The 12754-nt window shown below is 30.3% G+C and overlaps 1 protein-coding gene across 2 annotated transcripts; it reads left to right on the forward strand.

The window, feature by feature from the left end:
- Window positions 1-2107: 2107 nt before the first annotated feature.
- On the forward strand, window positions 2108-5742 carry TLP8 (tubby like protein 8). 2 transcript variants are annotated; one of them, XM_039043493.2, is made up of 9 exons: window positions 2108-2653; window positions 3451-3565; window positions 3810-3986; window positions 4079-4134; window positions 4227-4323; window positions 4808-4897; window positions 4992-5090; window positions 5202-5269; window positions 5501-5742. In XM_039043493.2, exons 1-9 carry the CDS (start codon window positions 2211-2213, stop codon window positions 5574-5576), a joined length of 1221 nt encoding a protein of 406 aa, XP_038899421.1. In that variant the 5' UTR covers window positions 2108-2210; the 3' UTR covers window positions 5577-5742. The 2 variants fall into 2 exon arrangements, with proteins under 2 accessions (XP_038899421.1, XP_038899420.1); XM_039043492.2 differs by having other exon boundaries at window positions 2115-2653; window positions 4805-4897.
- The last annotated feature ends 7012 nt before the right edge of the window (window positions 5743-12754 follow it).

The raw sequence follows: 12754 nt of genomic DNA on the forward strand, positions 1-12754 counted from the left end.
TTCAAAAATAAAAAATCAAATGGTTATCAAATGGGGTCTAAACGACTTGTTAGATACCTTTAAACTTCATTGACCAATCAGACACAATTTGAAGTTTATGAACCTACTTGATACTTTTAAATTTTCATAAGCCTATTATGTATAAAGCTAAAAGTTCATAACCCAGAACTTAAAAGAATTTAAGGATTAAAGTTGTAATTTACTCACAAATCATTAAATTTTATTGTACTTTTTTTTTTCAAATACAATAGAGGTAGGGGATTGGAATCACATACCTTACGGTCAATAAAACTCTCGTATATCAATTCAGCTATCCTCATTTTGGCCTATTATTAGACATTTAACATAAATTAAGGTATTAATTTCATAGTTAATCCTAAGCTCATGATGAAGATGATTCAAAACGAACACAACTTTAATAATCAACACAACTATACTCACCTTAAACATTCCATTTCCACCCATCATATTTGTTTTCCATCATATTTGTTGAACTAAAAAAGTTATTGAAGATAAAGACTTCTATCGATTCATGAAGATGAAAGACTTCTATTACTATTGTCAATCCCAACATTATTCAATCGTTTAGATTAGTTAGAATTTTGAAATGAAAATTAATTCAAGTATATCTGAGTGGATAAGACACTTATTAGCCTTCTAAAAGTTCAATGCTCAATTCTCGAACTCTATAATGTTTTACTTTCTAAGTTAAAATACTATTTTGATTCTTATACCTTCAAATGTCCAATTTTATATTTTGTACTTTCAATAAATCTTAAAACTAGTCTCTATGGTTAGTTTATTGTTATTTTTTTCAAAACAATTTAGCTTCTATTCGCATTCCCTTTATAAAATTCTGAAAATATACATTCACACGATATCTTTATTTTTTTAAAAAAATTATCATTATCATTTAATCATTTTTATATTTTTTTAATAACTAAATTTAAAATTTATTGAAAATACATCGATTAAATTAAGAAGAAGTGAAAAATATATAGACTAAAATAAAATGAAATCGGATCAAAATGGTATTTTATTTATTTTTTTAATTTAAAAAGAATTGGATTTTGAAACAATGAAGGAAGATAAAGTACAGTGTGGTCCAATACTAAAGAAAAGAAATGTCCCATTTTCAAAAAAAGGCCACTTCCCGCCTTTTCCCTTACTTTTTCCATAAAATCCCACTATTCCATACTTTTACTTTGTTTTTCTTTTTGTTTTCTAAGGTTACCGTTGGTTCCTCACTCAAACAAAACAAAACAAAAAAACCATCCACACAAAATCCAAACCCTCCACTTTTTCCAATGCCCCATTTCAAATTCAAATACTTCCTCTTATTCAAATTATATATATACACACTTATAAATTTACTTTTAATTTAAATAATATTTTGATATCTGAACTTTTAACGTATTCGTTTTGATTTCAATGTTTTCCAACTACGTTTTAATAATTAATCATTTTGGTCATTGCAAAATGATATTGAAGTACATAAACTAAAATTGACATTTTGAAAATTTTAAATACTAAAGTATTTCAAAGTTGGAAGTATAGAGATCAATATGAATACTTTCAAAGTACAATGTTCAGATAGTATTTAAACCATTTGTTTTATTTTGATCGATGAACGGTTAAAATTTGAACATTATTATTACTTGAATTAATGAGATATCAATTTTCATTCAGTACTTGGTATATCATTAGATGATGTATTATTATTTTATTTCACAAGTCTCGGATCTCAAGTCAAAATGAGCTTAGTTGAACTAATGTAGCTTTTGTATATCAACTTCGAAGTTAGATATTTGATTCTCTCACTTCACATATGTTATAAAACAAGCCTTTAAACGTTGAGATTGATAGTAAAAGTTTATGTCAGTTGAGTTATACTAAGATTAACTAAAATAATTATCTCTAAATTTTGTAGATTAAATATAAATTAAAACCATTATAAAATTTCAAAATGGATAATTTGAATATTGTTTAATGAATTTGAAAGTTTGAAAATGGAAATAAATAAATAAATGAAGAATAGACCTTGAGATGATTTTGAAATGGTATCTCTCTCTTCCTTTATATATATATATATATATATTAAAAGCTTATGAATCCCAGAGATAGAGACTTGACCATAAAATACCTTCTCCATTTTTACATTTTCTTAACTCTTCCCCTGTTTTTGTCTCAAAACTTCAACAATCAAAACGATGATTGGCGACAAGAAAGCGATTATACCTCGCCAATCTTCCTACAACTCTCTGTATTTGAATCCCCTCATTGACCTCCGGCACAACCGTAGCTGCAGCGACGGCGGCGGATTCCGGCAAGGTAAAGAGAACTTGATACCTAATACGAAGGATAAACAGAGAGATGAAAATGCAGAGTGTTGCGACAAAGAAAATGCGATTCCCATTAATGAGTTCTGTGCTAATTCGAAGCAGAAATTTGGGGATTTTAAGTCATTTTCGACTGGAAAGGCTTTGAAGCCTTCTTCACTTCATCTCTGTATGCAAATGAACGAGCCCGATAAGGTTTTTGCCTCTAGATTGTGGGATGCCACTGATTCTGAACATTCAAGTTCATTGAAGATTTGGGATTTTTCGGATTCGGAAGCTGCCCCAGCTTCCTCATGGTCCACTTTGCCAAACAGGTGGATATTAGAACTTCAACCCCATTTATTCATTTATTGATGATAAAAGTTGTTTTTTGTTTTTCTGTTTTAGAAAAATGGTGCTTACTCTTTACCATATTTGAGTTTTAAGGCTCCCGTAACCATTTTAATGATTTCGTTTTTAGTTTTCGTTTTTTTTTTTTTTCAAATTTAGGTTTGTTGGGTCTCAAATTTTTTTTTATGGTTTCCTTAAATTTTTCTTTATTGTTTTCTCAAATTTTTATTTATGGTTTTCTCATATTTTTATTTATGGTTTTTACTTCGGTTATATATGCACTTGTTTTTGTTTTTAAAAGGGTAAACTGTTTAAGTTAACAAAAACATTGATGAAAATAAAAAGAGCTGGGTGTATAGATGCCTCACTCTTTAAGAAGTAATCATAGAAAGGAAGGAAACCCACTATTTCCTTATCTATTATAATAAACACCAACGGTCCAATTTCACTAGAGTTTCTTGGTTATGTTATCTATTTTTAGGATGTTTTCAAAATTGAAATCAAGTTTTGGAACTAAAAGAAATCTTTTTCTGAAGCGAGTTTTTTTTTTTTTTTTTTTTTTTTAACGAAATTTGATTAAAAATTTAAATCTTTAATATTGCAAAAAAATAGTGAGAATACAAGCACAATTCTCGAAAAAAAAATGTCAAGAAAGCCTAAATGTATTAGAATTAGTTTGACATAGTATTAGGAAGAAGAGGACATTGCTTCCATTAATGTTATTTTTAGCTTTTTAAGGATTTTGGGAGTGATTTTGTAAGTGATCTTTTTCTCTTTTCAGGTCATTGTTGTGTAGGCCATTGCCTGTGGATGTGGGGAGATGTACTTGTGTCATTGTGAAGGAAAAATCACCAGATGGGCTTCATGGTGGAGCCTTCTATTCTCTATACACAAATGTAAGTTTGTGGCTTTCAGATTCTTTGGATGATATAACAGGTGTTCTGTTCTTAATGATTTACATTCTCTGACCACCTTATTTTGATTAACTTTCTTTAACCCAAGTGTGTATTGTGAGAAACTTAGGCCTATTCAACTCTTCAAGGAAAACACAACACTATAATCTCCCAAATCCTGTAACTTAGTAGAGGATTCCCTTGTTGATCTTCAATCTATGTTTTTTTGCATTTTAAACTTTATCAGGAAGGGAAAGGACGGCAGGACCGGAAGTTGGCAGTGGCCCGTCATCGACGACGGAACGGGAGGTCAGAGTATAAAATAGCTCAGAGTACAAGGGGGATATTGTGCAATGCAGATGATAGTTTTGTTGGATCCATGACTACAAACCTTGTTGGTTCAAAATATCATATATGGGATCAGGTTTTAATGGAATGTTAAATTGTGTTAAACTTAGAGTTTGCAGAGTAGTACCTATGATTGTGACATAATTTTCTCTTCATGTTTGTTCTCAGGGGAGCCGTCTGAAACCGATCCCGAGCAAGCCGAGATCGCTTCTGGCTGCTGTAACGTAAGCCTTCATCCCGTCCCTCCGACTGTCTCCCTCTTTTCTCCCTCCATGTCACTCTTTTAGTGTCATTGATTTAGCTTTGTTTTCTACAGATTCATGCCTACAATAACCACTTGGACAGGCAGCCATAGAAGCATGAAAGCTTTCATCCCCAAGCATCAATCAATGCAGCTGAAAAACACCAATCAGGTGCTTTAGAACATTTGATATTCTTTCTAATTTCTACGAGATGTTGTGAAAGTGATAGAACCCAAACATATTGAGATATAATTGGCAACCAAATTATAAGATAAACCAAGTAATTTGAGGTACTTAGGCCCTCCCAATCTCTTGAGATCATTCTCAAGCCCTAATCCACTCACCCAAACTTGCTTATCTTCCTCCTTCTCTACTCACTCTATTTATAACTAACAAGTCAAACAAATCCTCTAACTAATCACTAATATACCCTTAATATCCCTCTAATACCATTCCTATCAGAAAGTTTGCACCACCCACGAGACGTTTTGATACTTTTCACATTGATGACATTCTTGATAAACATCGACAAAATATAAAAAATCATTAAGTATACAAGTGTATCAAAGTAGTTTGATGTTAAATTTCAATATATCTCGACATTTGTCGCATCTTTTCCCGAACCCTTTAATTTACTGGTGGTTTGCTTCAGCAGGTGCAGCACATAGCAGGGCTGCCAAGGGAGTGGGAGGAAGAAAAGGCCAAAGTTCACCAGCTTGTTTCTAAGGTTCCCCAATACAACAAGGTGAATTAGAAACTTGCCATTGAAAAAAACTCTTCAATGAAAACTTGGAACTGCTCTGCATTCCTCATTGTTTTATTGCTTTTGACTTCTTCAGATTTCTAAGCAATATGAGTTGGACTTTAGAGACAGAGGAAGGGCGGTTTCAGGTCTTATGATCCAAACCTCTGTGAAAAATTTTCAGTTGACTTTAGAGGTACAAATCCACATTTTTTAGAGTACTTTGGGATCAAATATGATAGAAAGAAAGTGATCTGATTTTCATTTGTAAGAAGAGGCTGAGTTTCGAGTTGGTTTTTTGGCATAGGAAAACGGCAAACAAACGATTCTCCAACTTGGAAGGATTGGGAAGTCTAAGTATGTGATGGATTATAGGTAAGCTGATCTGTATTCTCTTGAAATTTAATCCAACCAATCCGAATTAACAATCGTATCGAAGTTCAATGAAATCCTAATACATCGATCGAAACCGAACCAACCTGAATATATTTGGTTTTTGAAACTACAGTTATTGTATTTGGCTCCTGGTTTTCCCTTTCAATTTTCTAATTGGGATCTGATCTTGATGTGAATTATGATAAAGTGAAAGTTTTGGCCTTCTTGCAGATATCCATTGACAGGTTATCAAGCATTTTGCATATGTCTGGCTTCCATAGATTCAAAGCTGTGTTGCTCAGTATGATCATATATGGTTGCTTTTCAGCTCTCTTTTGCAGTTCAATCTCTGAACTATCTTCCTTTCAATGTTCTGACTTAGCATAGATTGATGCAAGACTAGTTGATGAGATGTGTTTGTAAATTCTCTCGAGTCTTGAATTTTGATGATTAACAATGTTTAGCTTTGATCATTTTGGTGAACCAAGTTTCTCTTTGGATTAATTGATGTAATAAATTGATGGTCTTTTGTTTTTAGTTTAAAATTGTGAAGGTTAAGTGACATGGATAGTAATTATTATCTTATTCACTAAACCATGCTTAGAGATAGACATAGATATTAAGAAATATGGAAGATTAGGAATGATTTGAAAATACAATTTATCTCGACATTATAACATAAATAAACAATTCGTTTTTTTTGCAAAAACCACCTTCGAATATATATATATATGAGAATTTTGGTCGAAGTAGGAGTTGCTACTTATTTTGGTAGTTGATAAATTAAACATAAAAACGTAAAATTACAAATTTAACTTTTTAACTTAAAGTTCATTTTAGTTCATGAATTTTAAAATTACAAGCTTAGAGTTTGTTTTGGTAAGTAATCAGATTGTATTTTATGTTCTAGAGTAATTGAATTCAGAAAATATGTATTTGATAAACATAAATTTTGTTTTCGAAAATTGTTTTCAATGTATCTAGATTTTGAATTTGAAAATTTAAGATACATAATTATATTAGAAAAGACTAAAACAATAATAAATATAGTATTTCATGTTATAAGCTCAATTATTTTTTGTTAAATTAAAATACGTATTATATAATATATTATACATTATATGATGTTCCAAGATAATAATTATACAAACATTTTAACATAAAATAAGTTCATAAATTAATTAGTAATAGTTTATATTTCATCTATCATTTAATGGGTAAATATAATTAGTTTTATAATTTATAAATATATTATCAAATATATTTTAAAAAATTATTTAAATTAAATTTTCATATCTAATTTGCTATCAAATATATATATGAAAACATGAAATACAACTTTGTTTTCATCGAATCCCTTGTTTTAAAAAATGCTTATCAAATAGACCCTTTATTTGGCAACAATTTCAATTTTTGTTGGTTTTCCTATAATTATTTTTAATTTCATGCTTCTTCATTAAAAAATTTTCAATTATAGTTTTCATCTTTAGTAAAAGACAATTGCTAGCCAAATTTCATTAAGGAAAAAAAAAAAGACAAGTATTTAATTTTAAAAAAAAATTTAAAATTTGAAACTTTTTTGGATCCATTAATAGAAAGTAGAGAACAAATGTAGAAATTTGTCAATAGAAGTAGTTAACAAGCTTTAACTTTTTAAAACTAAATAATTACTAAATAGGGTCTAAACTTTCAAATTTTTTAAAATTTACAAACCATCTATATAAAAAACAGAAAGTTTAGCACATGTTTGGCAACCATCTAGTTTTTGTTTTTATTTTTTAAAATTAAGTCTATAGATACTACTTTCATCTCCAATTTTCTTCATTGTTATACTTTTTACTAATGATTTAAAAAATCAAGCCAAATTTTAAAAGCTAAAAGAAGTAGCTTTTAAAAATTTGTTTTTGTTTGGAAATTTAGCTAAGAATTCAACCATTATATTTAAGAAAAATACAAATCATTGTAAAAAAATAGAGGAAAAATAGGCTTAATTTTTAAAAACAAAAAACAACATGATTACCAAACGAGGTTTTAAGAGACTATTAAACCTAATTAAAAGTTCATAAGGATAAACACCAAAATTTAAACACTAAACATTGACGTTGAAAAAATGTTTTTGGAAACATTAATAATAACGTGAATATTAATGGATGAAAATGATAAAAATCGAACGAATTTATTGAAATTCCAATCCAATTCCTCGTGGAGTTGAGCTGGCAAAAGTATGTTATAAAGAAATGTATACCGGTAAAGCTATCAACTTCCAACTAACCAAATCTCAACCACTTGCAAAAGTGTGTAACTCATAAAGTAAGTTCTTAAATGCATATTAAAGGGATGTCTAAGGTTTTAAAGAAGTTGTATGACCACAATCTATCAAATTTAATTGGTACTATATAATTTAGTTTCAAAAATATCTTTAATTGAGTGGATTGTGTCGAGTGGAATCGGATAAGGGGTGCGTAGTAGTTCCATATTTTTTAGTGTGCTTCCATATGCTACATCTGGCAGGAGCGTAATCAGCGGCTGCATGAAGGTCGACCGAGGTCGGTGTTTGCTCTGGTTCACCTTATGGTCTCTACGGTTTGTGCTCGTGCTGCTTCCTAGTGGATTGACCTTCTTGGTCTTATCTAGTATGTTTACGGATGTTTTTTCTTTTTGAACTTTACGTTGTTCTTTGTTTTGTTGTTGTCCTTAGTTTGTGGGGTTTTGGGTACTTTTGGCTTTCTCCTTGGTGGTTTGCAAGTTCGAGTTTATGTGTTGGTTTTGTTCTGGTCTTATCTTGTTGGCTTTGTTTTGGTTTTGTTGCCCTGTCTTTGCTTGTGTTTTGTTGCTTGGATGCCTTGATCCCGGGCTGTGGAATTTCCCTGTTGTATAATAATATCACCTATTCTAAAAAAAAAAATACCTTTAATCGGTGATGATTTAGTTTCTTTACTTTTGAATTTGAAACAATTTAGGTTATGTTTGAAATATATTTTCAAATGTTTAATTTAAAAAATAAGTCATTTTGGAAGAAATTGAAGTGTTTGACAATCACTTAAAATAACTTCTTAAGTGTATTTTAATCCGTTTTTATAAAAAAGTGTTTAAAAAAAATGAGTTTTTTTTAAAAAAAATACTTTTTTCTCAAGATCAATTATAATTTATAACGATTTAGTCTATGAACTTAAATAATATTAAATTTAATGAAATTTCTTAAACAAGTAGATTGATAAAGAGATTGGAATCAAATTTATTTAAAATATAAATACTAAGTCATTACGTAATAAAAGTTATTAGAATTAATTTTGATAAGATTTTTTATTATTATAATTGAATTATTACAAATTTCAAGATGCGGGAACTAAATTGTTACTTAAAAAGGCTTTTAAAACTAAATTGTGACAAATTCGGAGGTTTAACAACTAAGTTAAATTAACCATTACAAATTTTAAAATTACAAAAAACTAGTTCAAGCACTACACTCTTTCGTGGATTAAAGTCCAAGGATGAGGCAAAAGTAATTTTTAGCCCTTTTTCAATGTCTCAAGAAAAATAATGTTTTAATTTCTATTTTAGTCTCGTAGCTTAAAAAATTATTTTATTTAATCTTGATCATGATGTCTATTTTTAATTTTTAAAATTTTAAAATATAATTATTCAATCATATTTTCCTTAGTACTTTTATCACATAAATACCATTTGCTCAATGGTCACCTCAAGCCAACTTGTACAGCTTAAATGGGTTATCTTTTGGAAAAAGAAAATGTAAATTAAGATAAACATTCTAAAATAGAATTAAATTACAATGAATATTTTAAAAGTTTATGATAAAAAGTCGACTAAAACGTAGTTTTTTAAATAATAATAATAATAATGTCAAATCGAGTATAGCTAATTGGCATATGAGTGTCTTAATAACTACGAACTTTGTGGTTATCCCCCATTCTAAGAACAACAACAACAACAACAATAACTACTTGTGAGTTATGACCTATTAAAACATTAATTTTAAGAATTTCACACTCTTTTATTTATTTATCTGAAGCGAGAGAATCAAACCTCTGTGTTATGGTTTTGGTTGATTGATAATATGTTCTTTTATTATCTTGAATGTTTAATCTTTGACTTTATTGAGAGATCTTGAGTTTGGTCTTATTTTCTTATTGGTGATAGATTTGTTGAGGTGATATTTTCCTTATTTGTGATATTGTCATTCGGGTAGCTTTCTTACCTTCTGTGTTTTTGTATTTAGTGTTGATCCAATGATAGGCTTGAGGTGAAGCCGTCTCTTTTGTTTCTAGGTTTTTCTTTAGCTATTTGCTTTTCATTTAGAACTATCAGTGGTTGTAAATGTTATATCACGAGAAGAAAAGAAGGTGTTCTGTAGTTTTGAAGCTTGGTTTGTCTAAGTCATTCTATCATCGAGCTTTGGCGAAGTGTTAGTTGTTCGTGCTTTCAACTAGCAGGTGAAAAGGGAATCAGGTCGTTGCAGTGGCATCAGATTTAGAAGAAGCTTGAATTTACAGACTCATCTAAAGTACTATCAGAGTTAGGAGGAGCCTAACTTACTTGCTAGTATTCAGTCATGTGTAAACTGAGAATGTGTAATCTTAGTTGAAGTAAATGTTGTAAAACTGAATTACAAACTAGTAGATCTCTTTTCACCTAGGCACAAAGCCTCCCAGACGTAGGTGTGGTTGCACCAAACTAGGTCAACAAGTTTCTATGTCTTTTCTCTCTTCTTATTCTCTTTTAACTCTTGTCTTTATTACTGTCAATACATTACTCCTAGAAAGTGCTCTATTTATGTTTCATCTATTTTTCAATTGGTATTAGAGAGGGTTGACTGCTTGTTTATTGAGTTCTCAATGGAGTCAATCAAGCAAGGTAGATCTACAATACGTCTTCCAATCCTAGATGGAGCAATTACTCATATTGGAAGCCTAAATGATTGCCTTCCTTAATTTATTGAGAAAAAGACCTAGAAGGTGGTACTTAATGAATGGTCATATCCAACAATTACTGATAAATATGGTGTTACCAATCAAAAGCCTAAAAAAGACTATATTGAAGATGAGAAGTAAGCCTCTCAAGGAAACTCGCGAGCTTTAAATGTGAAACCCGAATTTCCAATTTTCCTACTTAAGCAGGTAATTAAGGGAATTAACTAAGTATGAGTTAAATCTTATGTTGAAGAGAAGGAAATTTCTAAGTGTTGAATAGATTTTCCTTGAGTAGTTTGGAGATAAGCCTTAACTAGTAGAAATTTGGCTAAGTGTGAAGTTAAAACCATGCGTTAGGTGTTAGGAAATATTGAACGCATGAGATGAGGCTAAGTGTAGTATGAAGCCGAAGACAACCATGCGAGAGCTTGTGAGGTTGAACGCATGATTGGTCGAGGCATTGGCAAAAGGCATTGCTTAAGTTGCTCATGCATTGGGGCTGCATGAGGAGAGCGAAGAGAGCGAGATTTTGAATGCAAGACGCTAGGCAGACGATCGTATAGGTTTGGACAAACTAAAATTGTCACAAGATAAACATTTAATCAACCTAAGCATGAAATCTATAGAGAGTTTAGAGAAGAGAAGACTAACCCTTGATGAATAACTCTTCTTCACGCAATCCTCTTCAAGAACACGAACTGAACAATTTTGGACGAACACTAGGACTTTTCCTCAAATCTAGATGCCACCACTTAGTAACATCGTTATTTTTAGGAACAAAGAAAGGACATGTGGGCTTCTTCTTTATTGCTTTCGACCGAGAAAAATTTCCATGAGTGAAAAATTTTTGTTTTGTGAGAGAGAGTTTTTTTTATAGAGGAAAAAAAAACTCTCTGTGTTTTCCAAGAACATAGGTTTAAGAGAAGAGTGAGGGAGTGGGAGTTACAATAACTCCCTCCCACGATCTGTAAATATAACCCCCTGATAATGGGGAGTTATAATTATATTATTAATAATTAATAATATAATATGTATATTATATGGTTAGATAACAAATTAACAAACCATCAATATACATTATAATCATATTATAATGTAACTACCCATAGTTTAAATAGGAATCATATCCACATTAAATTTTAACCTATAGTTTTTATACAAATCTTATTTATATAAATAATATTTGGATCTCATTCAAATATTTATCTCTTGCATATTATATAGTTTTAATTATAAATCATATTTATAATTAACTATCTATTATAATGTATGAATATACATTATACATTATATTAATCATATAATTAATAACATAAATTTCCATAAATAATTTGAACAATTCAAATTATTCTGAAAACAATTATTTCTTATTTTTATCCTTAATGAGCTAACAAAGGACCTTATAGACCTACAGATTATAAGCTTCAATGATATGAGACTAATCAATTAAACATTTTAATTAGATTAATCAACATTCATTAATTGTCGGTCACTGCACTAAAGACCGACAGCTATACTCTTTGCAATATAGGTATATTTCTATGTCCATGGATATAACCAATCAACAATAAGTTGACTATTCACAAGTTGCCCATAAATACAACTTGGTCAAATTACGGCTTACTCCTGTAGTTACATCTAACTTCTTAAATACCTTATTCCTCTAATAAAATATCAGTCCAACTATAAACTAACCCCTTTTGGGCCAATGAGAGGGTGAGACCTCATTAATCAAAACCCAGAATCAGCTATTAAGGGAACAATTTATCTACTTTCTCTATCTATAGGAAGTTTAAATCCCAGAATCAGCTATTAAGGGAACAATTTATCTACTTTCCCTATCTATTGGAAGGAGTGAATTCCATCTTGTGTAGCCATGTTCCCAGCTACTCTAACAAATCCCCAAAATGATAGGCATATTGAGTCAACAAAGCAGGTCGTTCTTACTCATATAGATCAAAGGATTACCCTCATAGATAGGAGTACAAAACTCATTCAGGATCAAGTCATCTGTGGTCATCCTAGTAAAATGTTAGTTTCTACAAGCAAGTTATAAAGAGAATCCAATCATTTCACGGTCCGATCTTATATAAACTCTTTATACAAGACACCCTCACTCACATATCTTTACATGAACAATATGAATCATATCGTCTATAACACTTACAACTCATGTAACAGTTACAAAGTGAGTCATATCTGCAATGTTACTAGGATAAGGTACCCAACCTTATCCATGTACTGCACACCTTTCAGGTTATTACTTGAACATGATCCACTTGTATATTTATAACACACTGTTCAACTTACATTAAATAATCTCGGATCTTATTGGATTGAGCTAATATTGTCTAATGTCTAATAAAATACTTCTTATTTTATTAAATAAATAATTTGTATTTACAAATTAAAAAGTACAAGATCCACGAGATTTAAGAAATTAAATCCACAGTTGTTACTCTTGCTGATACTGAAAATATTTCCATTGATCCTTCTGTTGAATCCGGTTCTGTCTCTGTTCCCTCTGCTACCATTGAGAAAGACTTTGATGTTTTAC

This window comes from Benincasa hispida, chromosome 9, assembly GCF_027475165.1.
Source record: "Benincasa hispida cultivar pf3 chromosome 9, pf3_genome.v1.1, whole genome shotgun sequence".
NCBI classification, from domain to species: Eukaryota; Viridiplantae; Streptophyta; class Magnoliopsida; order Cucurbitales; family Cucurbitaceae; genus Benincasa; species Benincasa hispida.